The 23,942-nt window shown below is 48.5% G+C and overlaps 1 protein-coding gene across 7 annotated transcripts in view; it reads left to right on the top strand.

Annotated features, from left to right (window-relative positions):
- The window catches only part of Ttc7b (tetratricopeptide repeat domain 7B), a 200,139-nt gene that overhangs the window by 160,515 nt on the left and 15,682 nt on the right, over positions 1-23,942 (top strand). For all 7 annotated transcript variants that reach the window (XM_060388045.1, XM_060388042.1, XM_060388040.1 and 4 more), the window contains 2 exons: positions 7,448-7,588; positions 15,390-15,592. In XM_060388045.1, the coding sequence (XP_060244028.1) occupies positions 7,448-7,588; positions 15,390-15,592 (344 nt within the window). The remainder of the gene's footprint in view (positions 1-7,447; positions 7,589-15,389; positions 15,593-23,942) is intronic.

The following is a 23,942-nucleotide window of genomic DNA, read 5'->3' as shown; positions in this document are numbered from 1 at the left end:
TTACCAGTGCGTCCTGCTCTTCCAGAGAACTCAGGACCCAAGTGGCTCACAGTGGCCTGTAACACCAGCTCCAGAGGCTCTGATACATGACTGCTGAAGCCACACACACACACATGCACGCACACACAAATAAATAAAATTAATCCATAACAGAAAAGAGGTGCATTTTGATTACATTAAAGCTCATCATTAAAAAAACAAAACAAAACAAAAAAACCTACCACCAGGCCTCTTTAAACCAAATTCCTCTGAGAAAGTTAAAAAAAAAAAATCTGATTTTCCAAAAACTAGGCTACGTTAAAGCCTTTAAGAGTCATATTGCTTCATTTGAGACTTGCCACATTTATACAAAAGACTTACATGTTCTTATAAACAGGTCCAAGTCTCTGAGAAGGGCCAGGTCTGCAGAGGAGGATTCCTCCTCATCTGAAAAATGTAGATGTCAGCCATAGTTACATGCACCTGGTGGTCTGGCAGTGACTGACCCTGAGTTTAAGGCCCAGGAACATGCCTTCCTCCTTGAGCTATAACCCTGGAAGTAGACTCTTGAGGAAGGAACTCTGCAGGTGGAGGGTCTGAAGAGACTGGGTGGGTCCGAGGCTCCCTCTACGCTACCTCTCTCTCCTTGGACCTGACCCCCAGAGGCCCTGTTTTCAGGTTGCTGCTGGGGACAACAGGGTGAACGATGTTTCATTCCCCTCTCCAAACATGTAAGAAACCAACAATGCTGACTGGGGCTCTTGGCTCCAACCGCCCTGTGAAAGTGAAGGCTGCTACCATGTTTGGGAGTAAGTACCCAGGGCAGGAGAGTAAAATAATGAAAAGGCAGAGTTCAGAGTCAGGTGGAGAAGAGAGTTCAAAATGCAAGTGAGTTTTCACTTTCCATCATGAGTATCACAATCTGAAAGTAGATTGTCAAATGGCATATTTTATTCTCTGTTCCTCACTAATAAGGCAGATTTTTTGAAAGAAAATATGTATAAAAACATTAGTGATAGCCCCTACTCTTTTTGAGAAGTTTATAATTTTTTAAAAGTCCTAATAGATACACCATTTTCCAATTACAGCCTTTCTTTGCTATTTACATTTAGTCAATATTAATTTAATTTTTTCTTAATTACTTTCTTTAAGCAAGACTGAATGGAATTATAAGCAGTTGGAAAGTCAGTAGAGAAGTGGGCATCCAGACAGGGCAGCACCAAGCCTGGCAGGTGTGCCCCAAGGCACTACAATCCTAGGTAGTCATGCTAGGCTCAGAGCAGCCTCCCCAGGCAGAGGGCCCTTAATGGCTGCCAAGTCGGGGTGTGTAAGCTGCTGAGGAAGCATCTGCCCGCTGTAGTCCTCCAGAAGGTACTGTCTCCAACCCAGAGCCACCAGTGTGGAACACGCTGACAGCTGGCGTCCCCTGCATGCTTATGAATGGCTTCCCCTTCATGCTTCTGTGTGACCACTTGTCCCAGCAGCCTTGTCAGCACTGCTTCAGCCTCGCATGCTCCCCGGAGATGACATAGCCCTGTCTCTCCCCGCCTCGTGGGCTGGTGTCCTAAGGCTTTCCCCTGGAAAGAATGTCTCCTTCTCAGGAGACTGTGTTCAATTGGCTAGGAAACAGATTTATCTTGGAGCTGTGGGCGTGACCATCTTAGTCTATTCGCTTGAGGTAAAATGGAACTTTTACTGAGAGTGATGGCCTGCATTTGTTAGAGGAAGCCAGTGGGAGGCAGCGTGGACTGTGGGATCAGCAGGAGGCAGCAGTTGTCTGCTAAGCTGCTGTGGCTTTGGCCTTGCTGTCACAGTGATGGACATGCCACGGAGAGGGGGGACGGGGATGCTCACAGACAAGGAAGATGTATGGTAGCATAGTGGGAGAGCCACTGCCTTAGAGAAGCAGCATGGCCTTCTAGGCAAGACAGAAAGACCAAGGGGAGAACCCAAACTTTAATGTAAAGTGAAAGGTACAGACAATATACCTGATTTGGTGGCTGAAATAGGAGTGGTCTCTCTCATATCTTCTTCCTCCAAAAAATTGCCAGCTGTTGCTGATCTCCTCGGGACACGCTGATGTGGAGGAGGCAGGTGTGGAGACCAGCAGGTCATAGCTGCCAGCAGGCTGCAGTGTTGGACGGGTGCATTTCCAAGCCCTGCTTAAGAGAACAGTCTTTTCCTATTAAAATGAGAATGTTTTAAGCAGGCAGGCTGGCAGGATGCTTAGTCATTCCAATTGCAGTTAAGACCTCAGGGTCTTTAGGGGAAAACAAAAAACAAATGACTGCTTTCTCTCCTTACTCTAATTGTTTTGGGAGCACAGTTTCTAGGTGATTGGCACTGAATAAAGTCTATTGACAGCTAACACTGACCCGTTAGGGGACAGACGGAAATGAGCTCCAGGCTCCATCAGCAAGTGATTTTTACCCGCCTGATGCTAGAGTGGCTTGGTTCCTTTTCAGAAAAGCTGTGAGGAAGGCGGGTACGGGCCGTAGCAGCATGAGGCAGAGAGAATGTGGGTGATGGATGGGGTGTGGCAGCCACCTGCTCCCATCACTCTCCCATGTTTTTCACAGGAAGCAATCCAGTTAATCCTCCAGGGCTGGGGAGCAAAGAGCTCCCCAAATCCTGGCAAGCATGTGTCCTGTGTGTCTACTGCTGCCTCTCTTTTGGTAAAGGATGTTTCTCACACATAACATGACAACTGTCCATTGCTCCTCGCCCTGGGATAAGCACCAGGTCACTATGCAGACAAGGTCTCACCTTTTTGTGCTGAGAAGACACGGGAAGAGAAAGGAATTACAGGGTTCTTCTGATTGCATCTGCTTGTCCAGTCCTACCAGACAGTCCTGAAGGCAGCCAGAATAGAAATGTGTACCCTTCATCCAGGGCCCCTATTTGTGAAATCACAGAGTAACCACACCTAACTAAGCCTCCTAATTTTACCTAGCAAAATTGTTGCCTCGAGGGTGCCTTTGAATGGTGAACTCTGGTGGCTAAGTAGAGCTCACATGTAGCTGCCACGTTGAAATCTGTATGAAGTCAACCACAAGCATCTCTTCCCATACAAAGGCGCTTGGCTGAGACTGAGGCTGAAAAACATTTGGAGTCGACTGTTGCCCTACTTATGGCAGGGTTTCTGAGCAACTCTACATGTGATAGGAAATGTCAGGAGGGGCTCAGTGCCTGGGGTCTGAGGCCTTGGCTCTCCACTCATGGAGAAAGGTATTTCCACCCTTGTGCCTGGTGTTCTCCACCCTAAGGTGGCCCAGCAGAACCGAGGAGAAACCCTGAATCAGGAATCAGAACAGTTCTTCATCTTTTTATCAGGTGTCCCAGACAGCCTTTTCTCTTCAGAGCAGGAGGGTTACAAAATACATGGGCTGAGGAAATCTAAGTTGCACAGTTTCAGGGCATCTTATCCCTTTGGACCATTTGAGCAGTTAGCTCAGAAACCTTGAGCCAGCTTCTAGGGCATAGTCGCACCTGCCTCCATCAGCTCCAGTTGAGCTGGTCCTGCAGTGGCTTTTCCCAACCACTGTGCCCTAAGGAGAAGGATGCTCTAGCTCCTTGGCAAGGCATGGCAGCTGCAGCACACAGCACTGTGCTCCCTAGGTTACAGCACTGATAAGCGCGTCTCAAGTTAGTGTGATAAATAAGAGATGCAGAGCAGCCTGGGCACGTTGCCTGACTCGTCTGTTGAACCCGATAATTTGGAAACATCTCTCCAGAGTCTTGGATTTCAACTTGGAAATATGTCCTTTAGTCTTCCTTCGGGTTTCTTTTCCAAGACTCTGGCTCTAACTCCCCTGGGTCACATACAGTGTGCTTTTGCTTTAGTAAGGAGTTCCTTCAAAACAGATGGAAAGCACCAGCCTTTCCAACTTTGTGCCCACATAAGTCTTAACCATGGTATATATTCCCAAGTATCACGTCAGCTCTACTAAACAGTAAAATAGTTGCTGCTCTGATGTGCTGCTGGCTGTTCTTCCAGATTCTATCCCAGTGGAAGAATTACTTATTATGCCATTGCAGAGAAAAGTAGACACTAACTACCATGCATCGTGGCCACTGTTTGTTACCTGCTATTAAAAGCCTCTGACTTCTCTAAATACTATTCCGAGTTCATCACGGCAAGGCTTTCAGCCCTGTAATACATGTAACAAGGAACCGGCTGAGAATAGGAAAGGATTCCTGACTGCCCTGCCCATCTCTATTTAATGGCTTAATCGCATTAGAGGGAAAAAGTCACTAAACATCAGTGTTTAATTCTGTGCCTGAGATTTCCAGAAGTGTGGCAGCTACACAGAAAATGTCCTTGGGAGCAGTGAAGGTTAGACCTGCCCCCATGATTAGGAAGGACAGCGCAGTGACTGTGTCTTTAATATCACAGAGTCTATGGCGATAGCACTGTGAGCATGCCCAGTCTCATCTGAATGTCATAAAGAGGTCTGTCCACACTCTACAACCATCTACCCATGCCTCATATGGGCTCGGCTTGGCTGAAATGGCTTTGAAAAAGCCTAAACAAGACATCTTGAGGTCCCTCAGAACCACACAATTGAGTAAGGAAAGCAGGTACATCAACTTTGAAGATTGCAGTCTTCCTGGTGATACTGCCACTCATATGGAAGTTCAAGGACCCAAGGCATCTTTTACTGAAGAGACAGCAGGAGGTGGCCCTTTTGGATGCAGAGATTGGGTTTAGAACCAGACAGCGTTTTCGTCCTGGTTTTACCACCAACTGGCCTTATGGCTTTGGGTGGCTCCATGACCCATCGAGTCTCAATTCTGTCACTTAAACAGTGTAAAGTGCTATCCATGGAGCCTAACAGTGGAAGGTGTTCTCCTTACCACCGCTGTCATCACCATCAGCACCACTGTCATTGTCATCAATTGTCAGAGCTTATTCAGAGTGAAATTTGTTCTTGTACTAAACATTAATTTATTCTGTCATATTTTAAGTAGTGCAAAGAAAAATAATTTGGGCAGGGGTTCAGTAAGGACCTTGTAGTTTCTTTGTTGAGCAAAAGACAAAATAGCTAATCCCAAAAGCAACATTAGCTCCTCCAAAATCCACAGGTCCTTTAGCAAGGGATCTGTAGACTGTGGGACAAAGTTTATGTGGTTTTCTATAGCTTTAGTGCATTCTTATCTTCAGATAATCAAGTAACTGAACATGTTGAGCATGTTTTAGTCTCTAATGTGAAAGGATCAGTAGACAAGGCCCCAATAAGTCTCTTTGGAGTCTTCATGATTTTTCTAGCATCCAAAGGGAATATGAGACCAAAAAGTCCAAGAACCTCTTCCAGAGACATCTAAGTTCTGAAGCAGGGTAGAGTCATGGCCAGGCTTTATAGATTACCCCTATGAAGTGTCACTGTGCCATCAGTGCCCTTATTCTTGGGTGGCAGTTTTCTCTGGAGTACCCCACGGCCCCTCATGGGGTTGCTGTCTTCTCCAGAGTCCTCTAAAGCCTGTCTGCCTGCGATTTACTAATGGAAGGTAGAATAGCCTTCCTTCTATAGACTATGGGTTCTATCTACCAGATTCCAATCAAATTGCTGAGTGACCTTAGAAAAATCCATTTTTTCTGCCTTGTTGAAACAGTTAAACAATATGGATATCCAGTTGTTACTGTAATGCCCACTTTTTGTTTCATGTTTGTTTTTAAGACAGACTTATTGTGTTGCACAGGCTGGACTTAAACTCACAGTCCTGCCTCAGCTTCCTGAGTGCTGGGATTAGAGGAACGAAATAGAGGCTCAGTTTACTAAGCCTGTTAATAATAAGTAAGCCATTGATGATGATGATGATAATAATAATAATAATAATGTGACTAAGTAATAGCACATCCCAAATACCAAGATATTTTTATGTTCACAACTTTACATTACCCAGTGGGTAGTGAACTTATTTTATTTACATAGTGAACATTTATCTTTATGTATTGCTACTGTTATAAATTCTCAAAGTTGATAGCTGTTACCACTAATGTTGCAATGTTTGTCTTCATGCTGAACTTCCTGATAAATTATAAATTAAGAACATTGTTGGTGAGCTGGACATGGTGGCACATGCCTTTAGTTCCATCACTCAGGAGGCAGAGGCAGAAGGATCTCTGTAGTTCTAGGCCACTCTAGTCTATAGAGAGACTTTCAGGACAGCCAGGGCTATACAGAGAAACCCTGTCTTGAAAAACCATAGATAGATAGATAGATAGATAGATAGATAGATAGATAGATAGATAGATAGATAGGGTAGATAGATAGATAGATAGATAGATAGATAGATAGATAGATAGATAGATAGATAGATAGATAGATAGATAGGTAGGTAGGTAGGTAGGTAGGTAGATAGATAGATAGATAGATAGATAGATAGATAGATAGATAGATAGATAGATAGATAGGTAGATAGATAGATAGATGGATGTGTGTTGTAGGTAAGTGTGTGTGAGTAGTTTTAAACTGAAATAACCCTCTCAATTCTGAACCATGCCTCTAAGACTGAATGTTGGGAAGAAGTGGGGAGCAAGCTCCTGGTTCATGCACCACACCTATGCCCTGGCCTGGCACATGTCCCCAGTGGCCTTTCAAGAAAGCAAGTTTTAGAACATAGACAGGTATATCAGGTGGTGGTGCACAGGCCTTTAATACCAGGATTCGGGAAACAGAGTCAGGTAGATCTCTGTGGGTTCGAGGCCAGCCTCATCTACAAAGCTAGTCCCAGGACAGCTACACAGTGCTGTCTCAAACAAAAAAAGGGGGGGGTTAGAAAAAAGAAAATAGATGGTGCATGTTTCAAGCCCAAGCATCCAGGCCATCCTCCTCTACTCCAGTGTTAACCTGAAGAGCAGGCGACTGCTGTATACAGAGCAAGCGTGAACTTTTTCTCCAACGTTAAAGTCATAGAACTTGGTTCTCCATCCATGCTGTTGCCCATCTCCTGAAGGGCAGGATGCACTACTTACTGGGAAGTTGCTGGGTTGTCTTGAGAATTGCCAGCCATCTACTCCAGATATACTATCCCAGGAAACAAGCATGGCCTTCCCCCTGCCGTCACCATGCAGGTACTTGGTTTAGGCCCTAACAACAGCGCGCTTTGTAACTTCCCCTTTCAGTGTCACTGATGCTGTTTGTTGACCTTGAGTCCCTGCTGCGTGTCAAGCTGCCCTCCCTCCCCAGCACTCACATCATGCCAGACTGAGCTCCTGGCTTCCTAGAGTGCTTAGCATAGCATGTGCCCTATGTGTTGACTAAAGGGTCAGCTAGGTAGAGGGCGAAGCTAAGATTCCAGGCCATAGTGGTTGCCCCACCTCGTTTCTTTAGGAACAGTAGCTCGCATCCTGGGGAAGGGGGGTGTTCGTACTCGTGTCTGTGTTTGGGAGGGTGTCATTGCTTGGGGAAGAGGCTTGTGTCGCACCTCCCCCCAACTCCTAACACAGTCTTGAAACCTCCCACAGGCTCCGTCCATGCCACATCAGTAGCAGCCTCACGAGTGGAGCAAGCCCTGTCAGAAGTGGCCTCATCTCTGCAGAGCAGTGCCCCCAAGCAGGGTCCGCTGCATCCCTGGATGACACTGGCACAGATCTGGCTCCATGCAGGTACCGCTCCCACTCCGCCCTTGACCCCATGGGCCTCTTCATCTGCTCATCCTTCCCCACAAGCTGCCGCCCATCCTGAGGGTGCTGACTTCTGCAGGCGCCTATCCAACTGGTTAGCCGAGGACACCTCAGCCTTTGAGAGAACTAAAAGCTTTTGTGGCCAAGCACCAACCTGATACTGTATCTGTACAGGGACCATGTGCTAACCTTCATCTCCTCATCCATCCTCAATGATGACACTTGAGCCAGGCATTCAGTGGAAAATTGGACTGGGGACCCCTGAGGGGTTTGCAGGGTGAGGGGTTCTTGTGCTATAGAGGGGTCCAGTCTTGTACCTGCTGTTCATAGGTGACAAAGTGAATTCCACCTGTACTGTTTCTCAGCTGGGTAGACTCCAGCTCTGCCTCACCTCTCTGCCTCGGTTTGTTCTTCTACACAGAAGGGTTAGAATAGCACTTGTTTCCTGGGGTCAGGGGCCCAATGCCTGGCACATCTCACCATCCAGTCTCTGAGTCTCTGGACAATGGGATAGGAGAGTTGCTGGCACAGAAGCCTTTATCCAAGCCAGGGAAGGATGGTGTGTTTGGCGTTCCTACTTCCCCCAAAGGCACATCTGGTAACCTGCGGAGGGGGAAATGGTAGCAACAGCCCCTGTCTGAACACTGGCCCAGAGGAAGCATGATCCCCTCTGCCCTGGTTTCATGTGGCAGTCAGCTGGCTGTGCAAGGCTGCCCACAGCTGCAAATCCCAGAATTAAGTATAGCATGTGAAGTTTGAACAACCCCATTTTACATGGCAAGCTCCCAAAAAGTGATGGCAGTTAGTGTATATTCATATTTCTATTTCTGAGAAAATAACCTGTCTCTCGTGTTTTATCACTTCACCTGCATGACCCTGGTGGCCCTTTCTCAGGCTTACCACCAACCAGGGACATGCTCAGAGCCCAAGTGATGCTAGGAAGGGCACCCATTACCGCAAGCTCTCCATCTGTTTACGCCTTCATTCTCTGGGCCAGTCATGTGATGTCCTACGTTGTGTGTCCCCATTAGCAGATATGCATGTGTGAAGATACAGCCAGCCACAGAACTAGCCCATCTGCATTTTCAGTGTTAGTATCCTTTATTAACCCATAACAACTGCTGTTAATTAACATTATATTCTTCTAAGTACACAAGAGGGCTGATTCATACATGTGTGTGATTGTTCCTTCCTCTCCACTTATTCCCCAAAGGGGTCAGGACAGGCTGCCTCTGAGAGCCAGGGCCCAGAAGGAAGGCCATTTCTAGCTTTCTCCAGAATAGCCCAGACCCTGCACTGGAGTCTGATATTATCTTGCTTAGTCCCCTGTATGGACATTGACCTCAGAGGATAGAGAGGGACTGTGTGTTGTTTAATGACCAGACTAGGAAAGCCTGACTGAACATACAGGGCTGACACAGGGCAGAGCTATCTTTCACATTGTCTTGAAGTCTAGTTTTTGAAAAGCACGCAATCAGGCTTGCATTGGAAGTTTTTGTTTTGTTTTGTTTTGTTTTGTTTTTACCCACCTCGCCACCTCACCAGCCCCTTCTCAGAACACTTAGAGCTGGGCACTACAAAATGCCAGAAAGTTTGGCCTAAAGTGTTGGTTTTCGACCTGTGGGTTCTGACCCATTTGGAAAACCTTGTCTCCAAAAAATATTTACATTACAGTCGTAACAGCAAAATTACAGTCATGAAGGAGAAGTGAAAATAATTTTATGGTTGGGGGGGTCACCACAACATGAGGTGCTGTATTAAAGGGTCGCAGCATTAGGAAGGTTGAAAACCACTAGCCTAGAGGTTATTGACACTCCCCCCTCAACCCTGTCACCACTCAGTTGTCCAGGGCTGTAGCTTCTCTTTGCATGGCCAGCCATGGCTCCTGGAAGGAAATTTTATAGTTGTTACCAGAATGGTGAAGAACTCAGTGACAAAGATTGCATTCAGAGTCACTTTCCGGTTTCATCACTGCGGCATGCTACTAGCTCGCTGGTGTGGCCTTACTGGGATGGAACTGCGGAAAGCAGGTGCCAGTCTTGCCTTCCAGCCTGTGGGCAGATGAGCATGAACATGCAGTGAGTGTAGTGTGTCCTGTGGGTGGATGAGGCCAAGTAGAGTCTTCTCAGCATTTGCACCCTGTCAGCTTGTTCTAATCATTAGCATACCACATTTGCATAGCCCTTCAAGGGGTGACATGAGAAGAAAAGAGGTGGTGCCTGCTGAACTGCGGGGTTCGCCCCGTGCAGCTTGTGTGTGGCTGCTCTGAGGAGTAGAACAATCACCTCCCTTTTTGATGGTTTATGGAAACCAGATAGCACCAGCCTGACAAGTCTCCAGAGTCCACACATTCAGCGAGGCTTAGAGAGATGAAATCGGAGCCTGGCTGCCAAGCTGCCATGTTTCTGTGATGTTTGTGAGCCTGTTCTTACCTGGTTGTTTTTTCTGGTGACCTGAGAGCAGTGGACCTTGTGAAGGAGGCTGTGGTGGAGGCCCTGGATTTAAGCCTCTCAGGAAAGAAAGGTCTCTCTGAGACAGTATCAGGTTCCAGCCATCCATATCAGGGTTTCTGGGCTGTGTTTCTGATGGTGCGAAAACTATGAGCATGACACATGAGCCTCAAGAACAGAAAAGCTGGGGCACAGGAAGTGAGGGGTGCTTTTCTTCCTGGGGAATGGGCACTTCCTCTCCTCACTGTCTGCTTGTTCATCTTGGATGCCTTTGACCCCAGAACACAGACCTTCACTAGGAAGCCTGGTAGCCAGCACAGCCTTAGCTGTGGATGTTTGGATTTTTGTTGGTTTAGACCGATATCACAAATTTATTTGAATATTTTTTTAGCTAACACACTTTCATGGTACATGAACATGTGGGAAGGGTGTAAAGTGAAAAGGCTCCCCTTGTCCTCATGTCTCAGTCACCTGTTGCACCTGGTAGTTCTGGCACCTTCCAGTGGTTTTACCCATTCCTAGCTCTGTCCCTGCTGCCTTCTCCCTGTGTCCCTTCCAGTGTCTGGGAGATCATTGCCCATCAGCCTTTGTGGTCCTGACTTCTTACAGCCACACAATCAGTTCCACAGTAAGAAACATCACGATGCTAGCAGAACACTGCTTCATCATTCCTGGACTCTGCCACAGCAGACAGCATTTCACTACATGTACTGATATGTATTGTTCTGTCTCTAAGATCAACTCCAAAGACTAAATCTGATGGGTCAAGCAGTGTATACTCTTTAATTTGGATAAATGTAGTCACGTGACCTCCCACAGAGCTGTACCAATTTCTATTCCAGTCAACAGCATGTGACTGTATTTCCTTATCTCCTTGCCAGTACCACGCATTCTCAAAATCCTGGATCTTTACCAGTTGGATGCGTGAAAGATGGTGTTTTCATTGGCTATTCGTGCCTTTTACCCACATATCTTCTTAGATGTCAAGCATCTCCTTTTACTCATAAATCACTTACTATATACTGATGAAATTCACTTGCACCCTGTGTGTGTGTGTGTGTGTGTGTGTGTGTGTGTGTACACATGTGTGTGTGTGCACATAGAAGCTAGAGTACAACCTTGGCTGTCATTGCAAATCTAGTGCCTACCTTGTTTGTGTGCTTAAGGCAGGGTTCCTCACAAGCCTAGAGCTCACTAAACTAGTTAGGCTGACTGGCCACTGAGTTCCAGGAATCCACCTTTCTCTGCCTCTCAATGCTGGGATGCTACCAGCATGTTATCATATCTGGCTTTTTTATGTGAGTTCTGAGGATTAAACTCAGATGCTTATTGAGCTAACACTTAGCCAGCTGAGCCACCTCCCCAGTCCTTCTGCTTTCTTTGTAACCTCCCACCCCCAGGATTACACTTAATCATCTTTTCTTACAGCATCTGAGCTTCCCATGATACTTAGAAATCAGGTCCCCAGCTTTCGCTCTTTTTTTTCTGAAAGTGCAAAGAATCCTGTGGCATCATTTGCACTCTGTCTCCCACAGAGAAGGGAAGGAGGAGGACACCCCTGCCTTGCAACAGGGGAAGCCCATAGACAGCTGTGAGCATGGCACAGTGTTCCCAGGGCAGAAGCCAGGAGAACTAGAACAGAGCACTGGGTGACACTCAGCGCAGACTCACTGGAACTGAGGGAGCCCCTCTCTCCCAGACACAGCAGGCCTCCTTGTGCCCACTGGGAAGTCAGACAGCACCAGGAATTCAGAGCCCAGCCAGACCCCTTCCAAGCCAGGCAGCTTCTGGGTACCCACATTGGGATGGCAGCTAAAAATGCCTTTGCGGTAGGTGGTTAATTTCTGCTTGTTACTTACTAATAATTATAGCTTTCACTTTGGCACCTCTCACAGCCGAAACCAGCAGCTATTCTTAGATGTGCAAGATCAGATTTTTTGATTTCTGCTGGGAATTTGAAGCTGTCACAGTTTCTTTAGCCTTGGCCTGACCCCTTCCCCTCTTTAGCTTCTCCCAGCCACCACAGGGTTGCAGCAGCAGAATCTAGAGGCACCGTGGTTTGTCCCCCATGAAGAGATAGACAGTTTCTAGACACGTAGAAAATGGGCAAGTGCACAGGGGTGTCTTAGACACAGAGTCCTGTGGGCCAGCCCTGCCCTGCCAGCCTCTTCTTCATCTGTGGAGTTTGGATTAATCCTCCTTACCCTTTGTATAGCTGGCCCTCACCAATCACAATGGTTCAGATATTTTGCCAATAGCTCTGTGACTGGTTTGGTCTCCATCATACCTGAGGCAGAGCTGTCAGGTCACTCATCTTCAGATGCAAGGCTCACATGTCAGGAGGCCTAAATTCAGAGCCAACCTGTGCAGCCCACAGCCCTGCTCGGACCTTCAGTTGGTCCATGTAGCCCTGTCAAGTGTTTGGTTGTGTGTCAGGCTCTGCATGCAGTGGTCATGGGGACAAGCACTCAGTCCCTGCCTTCCAAGGCTCTGCACATACAGAACAACAGTTGCAGAAGCCTGTGACTTCCATGTGCCAAATGCCAGGAACAAACAGTGCAGCTCCTGTGACCCCTGGGAACAAAAAGTCTTGCCAAAGCAAGAAGCAGGAAGCAATAGAGAAGGCCTGCACATCTGAGCAGACCAGAAGTTTGATTAGCGCTGGGCAGGAACAATGGAGAGGGGGCAGCCCCGCCCTCAAGAAACAGCTCGTAAGTCCTGCAGGTGGTGTGAGCTGTGACAGTGCCTCATAGGACCCAAGGGAAGGCAGCCAGGCCTAAGAGCTCAATCCTCATAGCCCGAAGCTTTTCGAGTGGAAGAGGTCTGACTGGGATGTTAAAAGCTCCCTGCAAGTAAGCATGGAATGACAGAAGGCAGTAAAGGGGGGAGCCGCGGAGGAGAGTTCAGAGTGGATATTAGTTATTCATCTCCTTGTTGAGATAAAAACAACTGACAACAGCAAATTCAGGCCTGCCTGGACTGCAGAGGTGGTTCAAAACCAACCTGGTGATTCAGTGAGACCCAAAGTCAAAAAGTAAGATCAGGGCTGGGTGCAGCCCCGCTGGAGGATTAGCAGGTTCAGTTAGCACGCATAACTCTAGCTCCTACCTCTTGTTAATGGGGGGACACAGACAAGTTAGTTCTCATCCCGCTGAGCAGGGTAAGGAGGCTGGAACAGTCACACATGGTGACATGCTCAGTACCTAACAAACCCTAACCACCAGGGAAATCTGAGAGTATACATCTGTGGGTGCCTGTGTATACTATATGCATTTGTGTGCTGGCATGTAGAGACCAAAGGAGGGTTCTGGGTGGCTTCTCTGTAGCTGTCTGTTTTGCTTCTTAAAACAGAGTCTCACTGAACCTGGAATCCACCACTTTTGGTTGGCTGGCAAGCTAGCAAGCCCCAGTGGTCTTCTTGTTCTAACCCACCACAGAGCTGGGGTGATAGACGTGAGCAATCACACCTGGGTCCTGGGGATCTGCACTGGGTTCTTCATGCTTATGCTACAAGCTCACCCACTGACCTTGGGGTTGTTCCTCACCCAGGCCAGGGAGAACTCTTCTGCACGCGGCTGTGTGCTACAGTAAAGACAAATTACCCAGTGGGTCTAAAGGGAGGGAGCTGCTGGGGGCGCAGGCAAGCTCAGGGTTAGCACAGTAGTGGACTGCAAACTGTCTGCCAAGGATGCAGAGTGGATGACAGGAAGTGTAGGCAGAGAGCGTGCATCATCCTTGCAGGAAGAATCCCTGTGGGTCGGCACGGGGCAGATAGGGAGGGAGGTGGGATGGCAGACGTGGGTGTGTGGAATGGCTGGCACAGCTGCCGATGACCATTCGGATAACCCGGTGAAGACCTTCAGCACCTCAAGACAGGAACTGTGTGGGTACAGAATTCTTCAGTGAGAGTTGGGGGAGGGGCTCAGCCACAGGATGGGTTGCAGAGCGGGTGGGTACAGAAAGCATAGCTTGTCTGTGTGTTGGCAGGAAGATGCTCTGCCCTGCCTTGCAGGCTTCTGGCTCCTCAAATTGATGAGTCAAGGTCATCAAAGGAGTGGCTCCACCCAAGAAATTTCCTGAGTTGGAACCACTGGGTCATGGCCGAGAAGGGCTGAAGTATCCCACTGGTGGATGAGGAGTGTGTCTCCCTCTGCCACCAAGCCGCCGGAAGGGAATCCCTCTTGACAGACTGCCACAGCCAGCCACCAATTCAGAGACAGGAGGAAGCTGTGTGGCTAAGGCCATCTGTGAGAGCAGGGCCTAGGCTATACTCAGCTTGGGGACTGCAGGGCCCATCATTGGGTCTGTCCCCAAAATGTTTGGGGTGAGGCAGTAGAGTCCCCACCCCTTCTCACTGCCAACCCTCCCAGACCGAGCAAAGCACTGGTGAAATGAGGGCTGAGGAAGATGGGGGCCTTCCTGAGCCCTGACCGCTTAGAAGGATGACAGGAAACCCACTCCAATATTTCACGAGTCCTAAGTTTTGTATGGAAGAGCGAGTTCCAGGGCACACAGCAGGCATGCTCTCAGCACCTTTTGTACCCCAGGCCCCTGTGTGCATCCTGCTGGGATACCCCGTCCTCTTGGGTGTCTCTCTCCAGGGGGTCTGGGGTAAGAGAAAAAGCCTAGAGGGGTCAGAGAGTCTACAGTCTATCTCTGGCTGCCTGTTGGCTTATCGCAAGTGACAGAGAATAGTCAGTGCTGTACTCTTTTTATCCAGCCCTGCCTGCCACACACAGGTGACTCGCAAGACATCTGCCAGCACCTAAACCAAGCTCAGTTCTCAGAAATGCCTCAAACAGACTGCTGCTTTGGGTTTCATAAAGGACACTTCCTTCTGGATGTACTAGGCTCTCAGAAAGCCCCTTTGTCATGCTTTTAGCCTCAGAAGAGCAAGCTCTGGAGGGCAGAGCCATTTCTCTGTGCATGGCTGTGTGCCTCTGGTCTATTTGTCCCTGAGCTCATTTCAGCCCTTTGTCTGTGATGAGCAGAGCCAAGGGCAGCTTCTGTCCTAGTGCTGAAGGGCTTTAAGTGGGGCTGGGACAACTGTCCTCAGAGGTTGGGGCAGAGCCCAGGCAGACCTCACTTCCGTTGGTTTGGTGGTGACATATGTCTGTCCTTCAAGGACCAAAGCACAAGTGATCTGGGCACAAGTGGGCACAAAAGACTATTGGCCTATAGCCACGTCCAGGGGGATAGGGAACAGCTGGCTCTGTGCCCTGCCAAACTCCTGTAGGGGAATGTGAAAGTCCCCAAGCCAAGTACCATCTACTCCCAGGGTCTCTGAGGGCAGTGATCCAGGATAGCATCTGTTTTCTGCTCTACTCCCACAGCTGAGGTCTACATTGGCATTGGAAAGCCTGCTGAAGCCACAGCCTGTACCCAAGAAGCTGCCAACCTCTTCCCAATGTCCCACAATGTCCTATACATGCGGGGCCAGGTTGCTGAGCTTCGAGGAAACTTTGATGAGGCCCGGCGGTGGTACGAAGAAGCCTTATCCATCAGTCCTACTCATGTGAAGAGCATGCAGCGACTGGTGAGTCTGGGACCAAGGCCAGGGCTCCCGTTTCTCAGAGTGGGGCTCTCCTTGGAGGCAGCAGGTAGCCCACAACCCTCATGGCCACTGGTTCCCAAAGCCAACAGGCAGTTCCTGGGGTACCCTGGGAGGTGACAGTACCAAGCCAACTGTCTCACCTAAGGTCCTATTAGGTGCAGTGCAGCAATTAGGGCAGCAATCAAAATCACCCTGTGGCTCTAGGTTTGATAAGGACTATCTTACAGTGCTGGTCAACACCATTGTCATCTCGACCTCTACACTGCTTGCAGCAGCCACTGTAAGGGAGTATCCATACATACCAGAGACTTCTGAGGGATCCAGAGACTCTGGTTTGCCTTCAGGGTACTGGCCAGTAGGCATCATCCCACTATAGGAAGATATGTATGTGGTTCCTTCCCCCAGCAAAGCATTCTGTCTGTGTCTCCTTCCTGTGGGATTCTGAGCCGAACACAAAGGTCTGTATTCTGAGTTGGTGGAAAGCCACAGGGCCTCGTCTAGACCAGTGCTCCAAGCTCGGGTTCTGAGGTCATTTGGTTCTTAGCAGAGGGCCTCTGTCATTTAATAGCCCACAGGAAAGAAAGAGGGCTGCCTTGCAGAGAAGGTGAGATAAGTGTCTTTCACATCTGTGACCCTGGGGAGCTCATGCTTGTCATCAGACAGTTATGTGAGATGGGGTCCGGGGTACTGGGTACAGAATCCTGGGACAGATCAGGTCCCAGTGGTACCTCTCACTCTCTTTAAACCCAAAAAGAGCCCAGTCGCTGTCTGTGGCTCCATGTCCATTTTGCAAGAAGTCCTTCTGTTAGACTAGCTGTGTGTCTAGGATGGAGAGGATGTGGATTTGTAACCAGTTGGTAAAATGTACTCAGAAGGATCCCTCAGCCTTCACCGTCTTGCCACCTCTCCTCAGGGCTGTAGAGTGGAGAGGGCTGCGCTGTAACTGCTGGCATTTGGCAGAACAATAATGATGAACTGAAAATGCTGTTTACCAGAGGAGCATGTGCCTGAGGGTTAGGTCTGAACGCAAACCTGGACTTGTTGCTTAACCTCCAGGAGCATTGGCATTTCTGTGACTTGGGCTGCTGCTTACCCTTGTGGGCTATGTAAGAGCTAAACAAAATGACTTGAGTACAAGCCCAGCAGAGTTCCTGGTACCTAGTAGGTGTTCATTAAATAGAAAACCAGAGGCAGTCATTTTCAGTTTCAAAAATAAATCATGCCTTGTAATAATTACAGTCAATTTTTTTCATATTCCTTTTATGAGCACTCTAACTCAACATAGCTTTATAAATAATTTTACATATTATCTAAACATTAGTCTGTTTGATTAAAGATATTACCTGGCTTTTCATTTTATTCTCAGTATTGAAAGAGGGATGTGTTAACAGCTTTTCAAGTCTCCCAGCTTTTGCTAGACCATTGCAGAAGAATTAAAATCAACACAAAATGCCCAGTTCTTATTAAAAAGAAGTAGTATGTTTCTACCTCAGGGCCGATGATGAATTATTCAGAGAAGTGTTTCTTGTTCATCCCCAAGGGGAACACCTGAGACAAAAGATCAATAGGAAAGTCACCCCAGGAGAGGTTTCTGTTTCCCCCTTAGAGCTTGTCAAGCCACCAGCTCCTGGCAAGTGCTTTCCTTTCTAAGGAGCCAGCCAGGTGGCAAGCACAGGGGAAGTGAGACAAGGAAGGCCAGCCTGTTAGCATCACCAGGCCTGGAGATACTATCCAGCGTGGTGGTCTTGCCAACGGGGCATAGTAACCACATACCCACCAGATCTTTCTCAGTGTGCCCTGATGTCTTCGGAAACCACTCAGATTGAAGGCAGACTGAAAGCAGCCTGCTTGCAAATTTGGGGCAGTTCAGCTTCCATTGTTTAGAAGATTCTTTCTTAAATGCTGAGTTCTCCAGTGCCTGCAGAGAGTCCCTGGAATCCACAGGCTCTTCTGCCCTGAAACATCAAGAGACCTTGGCCCAGCTACTTGAAGCAAAGCAGTGTTTCAGTGTCTGAGAGATCAAGGTTTATTGTAAGGTCAGGGCTAAGGTTCTGGACAGGCCTGGACTAGAATCCTAGTGCTGTTATTTATTGCCTTTGGAGCTTTGAGGCAGGATACTCTTCTGCCTGTACCTCAGGCTCTTCATCTATACAACTAGGGAAAATCTTAGCACCAGCTGCTCTTAGAGGCTAAGTACACAAAAGAGCCAAACCCTCTTGATGATTCACAGGGGTCTTACGTCTCACAGGAACCAGGCTAGTGTGTGAGCCCCTGAGCTCTTTGAGAGCAGAAGCAGAAGTCTGAGAAGGAGCTAGGCTCCAGATCTATAGGGCAGCAAGAGGCAAAAACAATGATGAACACTGAGTTTCCTGGTACCCAGAGGAGAGTGAGAGCATCCATGAGGCTAGGTCATACCACATCATGTCACACCAGGGCCCAGAAAGGTCAGGAGCAATGATTGGAAGAATGTGAACCAGAAACCACCATGAGACAAACTGAGATGGCCCTAGGATAAGGAACTATGGGAGGCAGGCCATGGTACAGAGAAACGAAAGGACAGAAAGCTCGTGCACAGCAGCCCCAGCGCTCAGGGAGAAGAACCGAGCCGCTGGAGGGGTGGTCTCCAGGAGTTGTCTGGAAGGTGGGAAGCCATGTTGTCCATCACAGGTGGAGAGTGGCAGCTGATAGAGGCCGCAGGGGCTGCAGGGCATGGACAGGAGCTTGTGCTCACGCTAAGAATAGTGCACCCTAACTTCTAGGGATGTGCACAGCACATCACCACGTTATGCAGAATGCAAATGTGCTTGCATTGTTAAAAGGCAAAGACAAGCGGATAGTATTGATGAAAGTGAGTGAAGAGTCAGACCTAATGAGGTAAATGTAAATTAAACCCAAGGGAAATAGACAATTTCTAACAGTTACAGCCTTCATCTATGTGTTTCACCTCACATCTGGTGAAAAAGAAGAAAAAACAAAGGTGTTAACCAGTAGTAATTAGTTAGCCCAGACCAGGAGGCAAGAGCTGAGTGTGGACAGGTATTAAGCAAGCAATAAATTCAAGAGACAAGGAATTGCAAAGCTGTGGGGGTATTCTCAGAGTGATCAGACTTTCCCCCAGAAAACCTAAAGGAATATTTTCAATGTTAGTTTGCATAAATGTATAAATTTGCATTTATTTGCTATGTTTGTTGGAAGTCCTTTAGCTCATAGTACCTGCAATGCATTAATAAAACATGGGCCAGCTTTTCCCAAAGCGGATATTTTCTGTTTTGAGTAGAGGGGAAAGAGAGGAAGATGCACAGTGGTGGCCAGTGGTGGCCTCAGGGAGAAGACTGCCTGCCTGGGCCAGACTTTGCAGGCCAAGGACAGGCATGGAGACTTGGTGCAGCCAAGGACGCAATTACCAGGACAGGAACAAATTCTACAAACAGGGACATCTGGCTGCCCTCTGATCACGTCAGTCTGGGCTTTGGGGGGCAATGTGTAAGATGGAAGGTAAGAAGGGAACAACAGCTTTCAGGCTCTGAGGAGGATTGGAAGGGAAGGTGTTGCTGGGCAACAAGCAGAGACTGTGAGGATCAGCAGGAGGCTTGGGCCTGCCTCCGCTGTGCTCTGTGCTTGACAGGGTGAGAAAAAGTAGGAAACAGGAGCAGGTGTGGGGCTCATCTAAGGTCTGGTGGAGTGGACAGCATGGGGGCGAGGAGCAGGAAGGGAGCAGAGATGCCCAGAAGGTAGTAGAGGATTGGGAGCCAGAGGAGGCAGTGCACAGAGAACACAGCGACAGGCCACAAGACACTTCCTGACACTCACCAGGAAATGTGGGCTCTGAGAGGCGTGAAGCCTCTCTCTCTGTCTCAGACGATCATAATGGTGCTAGAGTATTGGACAAAGCAATGGCCACCAAAACAGCTTGGGACCAGGGCCTTCCAGGTTCTTTGTCTCTGGAACCCATTGACATTCACAGACAACAGGAGAGTGAGCTTAATGAGGCACTTCATAAGTCTGTAGTTGGGAACTTGAGAGAAAAAAAGGCAGAGCTTCCAGACAGCAGGAGCGAGTCCTAGAAAATGCAGTACCATAAAGCTGCTTAGCCTGGGGTCTAATGGAAGAAACTGGAATGAGGTGTGGGGAGATGAGCCCAGCCCCCTAGCAAGATGTCCAGTGCCTCTGTTTCAGCCACATCCCCGTGTATAGCTTCCAGGCAGGGGTGCTCATTTAGGTCGGGGGACTACTCCCCCAAACCCAGTGGAATAAGTAGTCCTCTGAGACAAGGCTCGGGCAGAGACAGGCTGTCAGAGGTGATGCTGAGAATCGAGGACATCAAACTGAAAGCATGAAGAGATCCACCCATGAACATTGAAGCTCCAAGACATGGCCAGGGACTAGAAAGGGACAGGAAGCCATTGTCATTCAGAGAAGACTGTGAGGTTAGGAAGGTGCTGGGCTCTAGAATTCCCCAGAGGAAGAAGTGATAACAATCTGTGTGGAGTAATTAATGGGGAGCCTGCCACTGCAGCTGCGTGCAGGTCACTGCTCAGTGGAAGAGCACATAGCAGGGTTCTGTATGTAATAACTAGCTTTTTGACTGGGGTGTGGCATGCCATGTTTGTCTTCTGGGGATAAACGGAGACAAGAAATCCTCTTTAGTTAGACCAGAATGCTGCCCGAGAGGGTTTCCCTGGGTCTCGTGTTCTCTGAAGCATGGGCTCTGCACAGGCTCCACAGGGAGTGCGGTACTGGCAGGAGCTGGCTAAGTGCTGGGAATGCTGCCCTGCATGGATGGCAGGCTCTACCACACACGTTTGCTGGGACGGGTCATCTGCATTAAACCTACACTTTCAGTTCTTTAAACGGCTCTTTAGATGCCCCATCAAAACAAAATTGTCCATACAGTGTTCTCAGATGGATAATGGCCTCTCTGAAGTTTCACACAGAGGCCTGATGTCAGAGCTCCCTTTAAACTGCCATCAAGTTTTCAGGCCTCTTTACTGTATGAAAATGTCCTCCCATTGGGCGTGGTGACTATGAAGCTGGGAAAGAGGGCTGAAGAGAGAAAGAGGGAAGCCTCTCTCAGTAAGGGAGCTGACGTGGGCATCATGAAACTTGGTGTTTTACTGTCTCCCACCTTTGAAGGTGTCTGTCTGTCCCCTGAGAGAGAGGAAGTTGCTCTGGCTCACCAGTTATTAGTCAGAAGTCTGTCTCCCAGCGTGTCCCTTGTGGGCAGAGAGAGGCCAGGACTGTAGGGCCTGGCATCAGTGTGATTGGCCATCAGCCTGACAGGGGCCCTGTGACGCTGACAAACAGTCCAGGGCTGCCTTCTGACCTCCCATTTCTCTTGGGGGATGCCTCTGCTCCTTCCATTGGTCTGGCTAAGGCCTAGGTAATGCTGCGATGGAGCTCAGTGGCCTCCTCCTTTCAGAAGCCAGTCTCTTTCATCCTCTGTCAGCTTTCTTCCCATGCACGGAAAGAATGATTGACACAGCAAAACCGCCACACAGTCTGCTCTGAAGGCTCTTTCATCTAGTAATTGTCTTTGGTGTTCTTTCAGAACTAGAAAACTGCTTTGAAATTTAGGGAGAGCAACTTTTTCTCTGAAGGCCTGTGAGCTATTTAGATGCCTCCCTGACTCTGTCTCGGCAGTTGCTGAGTCCCTAACAAGTCGTCCGGAGGGGGGAAGTGCTGCATTCTAGCTGATGGCTCATCTTTGCTCTGTGTTGAATCTGTACTCTTTCTCTTGGTTCACATGGCATTTTAGCCTATTTGACAGTATAAGGCCTTTTCAACTAGTAGTGCTTAGCCCTAAATCTCACTTATTCCCTGCAGTATATGCCATACCCACTGTCACAATATTTAGTGAAATGGAGAATGTTTTGTTTGCTGGAGGGCAGGTGATCTGCCCTGGTCACACTGAAAGTTAGAGCAAGCCAGGTCAGAAGGGTGGCACCCTGTCCGGGTCTCTTCATGTAGGAACCCGGAGCCTCAGCTGCAGCTGGCATCGGGGGAGCTGCCAGGTCCCAGCTCTGCTGCCTTTTTTTATTGTTGCATTATTTAATGGGTTTGTGTTGGGTTGGGTTGGGTTGGGTTGATTTTTTTTTTTTTTTTTGACTGGATGATTTTAGGCTTGAACCTAGGACCTTGAGTGTCTTCTGCAAATGCTGAGCAACCGTGTATATCACTTGTAGACTCCTGTTTCCTCATAGCAGATGGAGGAGCTGTGGTACCCACAGGTGTTACTGTATATATAGGTTCAGCATAGGATGAGCTGTGAGCACACCGTCATCCCTACGTATAGGCTACTGCTCTTGTACTCTCCACCAGTCCACGGCTTCGAGTAGAACACGTTCTCTTGAGGAAAGCAACCATGGCCCATGTCCAGGGCATCAGGACCCTTGGGTTGCTCTGTGAACGAGCTCCCCTTGTGGGGCCTTTCCAGTCTGGTTTGGGAACATGCAGCAACTCTAGAAACAGCCAGCCCAGCACAAGATGCAGTGAGTGTCCAGAGGCGTGATCAGTGCAGGGCAGAGCAGCAAGAAGTGTTGGGGAAAATCAGGTAACTGGCACGTTCTTTGACATCAGTTGTGTCTTCAAGATTCTTGTTACACACACACACACACACACACACACACACACACACTTCTTTTTAGTTTATTACAATTTCTGGATGCTGGGTATCTGTGTCCTCCTTTAAGCAAAGGGGATGTATGTCCCTTGGGCATAGAGAACCTGCTGTGCGTCACTTCCCCTGCACTGAGGTCCAGGCATTCCTCAGGACAGGGACTTACTCCATAGGAAGTTACTGTTTGTTTGGAGGGCCCTCCAGCCCAGAAACACTTGTCCATACACTGGCCAGGGAAAAGTGACAACAGGTGACCTGGCTCTCTCAAGGAACCATAGTCACAGACCCAAAAGCAACCTGGGCCAGGACAGGCTCCAAAATGCAAGCTGTGTGGTACCTTGTATCATTAGGTCTGTCTTCACTTTAAAGGGAAATCCAGTGCTGTGCTAACCTCTGATTTTTGCTCTGGAATCTTAAGTGACCAGTTACTGACAGCTACACTCAGTCTTAGTACTAATAATCACTTCAATTTTTTCAAATCCAACATATTCTTCCTATGCCATTTATTCTTAGCAATTCTGTCCCATTGTTCCAGTACAGCATGAAGGCTAGGCTCCTCTGCCTTCCTGCCACACACAGGAAGCCTTCCTGGCTTGGACCAGCTGTGGAGTCCTTTGCCTGTGTTGGTCTGTGTTTCCCTGTACTGGTTCCACCTCCTGCTCCACATTCCTCGCCCCTACGTCTCAGCCCTGAGGCTCTTTGATTCTGCAGCCCTTTCCAGCCCACTGCCTGCTTTTGAACACAGATTGAGCGTGTGGCTGCCGCCATGAGAAAGTGGCCTTTGGGACTTACTGGACCGCTGGTTCCAAAACATCTTGTGCCTAATTGCTTTCCCAATATTAGGGCTGGTTCTAAACTCCCCATTGAGTGCTGTTGGCTCTTTTGGACCATGTCAGCTCCACTTGCTTTCTGGACTTGCAGAAGCTTAAAAATTTTAGGCCCAAATCTTCTGCACCCCTCCACATGCACACACACAATTTTCTTTATATAAGGAAAAGGTTTAGCATCTGTTAACTTTGGCTATTGGCGTGTTCTATTAGCCTTACTGTTTTTCTGAAGGTTTGAAATTGTGCAAGATAAAATTTAAACAGCCGAGCCAGCATGGTTATATTTGTATTGTGGAGAGATCACACTATGGAAGCTGCAGAGGGCGGGTGACCTGGAAACTACGAATCCCTAAGGACAGCTCAAGATGAGAAGTACCGGACAGAGAAGCCCAGTAAAGCTTGGTGAGGGAACTAGAGAGTGCTAGCCTGGCATGGGGCACCTGCTCCAGGAAGAGCTGCCTGTATAAATGGCAGGTCACACTGTATAAATGGCAGGCCACAGGCTGGAAGCATGACCTTGCATTGGCAGCAGGCGATAAGCTAAGTCACGAATCCTAGAGAGGAAGCAAAAGCAAGGGCTAAAGCACAGGTCATGGAGTACCACCACTTACAGAACAGGAATCTAGACTCTGGTCAGTCATGCAGACCTACTGCTAGTCCCTGCAGAAGATATTTGGGTGTGGCTCCACTGGATCCCAAGTCCTTATGCCCACAGTCCTCTCTGCTGTCCATGCAGGCCTGCAGCCCACCCTGCTCCTGCCCCGTGCAGAAGGAGGAGCTCGGGCAGCAAAGCTTCTCTTGCAAACACGGCTTGAATTGAAGCAGTTTCCATATAACAAAGCTGGAGCCCCTGGGCAAGTTGCCTTACTTCTCTGGGCCTCAGTTATTT

Source organism: Meriones unguiculatus, chromosome 7 (assembly GCF_030254825.1).
Source record: "Meriones unguiculatus strain TT.TT164.6M chromosome 7, Bangor_MerUng_6.1, whole genome shotgun sequence".
NCBI lineage: Eukaryota > Metazoa > Chordata > Mammalia > Rodentia > Muridae > Meriones > Meriones unguiculatus.
Note: the sequence above shows the minus strand (reverse complement) of the source record. Positions and strands in the feature narration are given on the sequence as shown.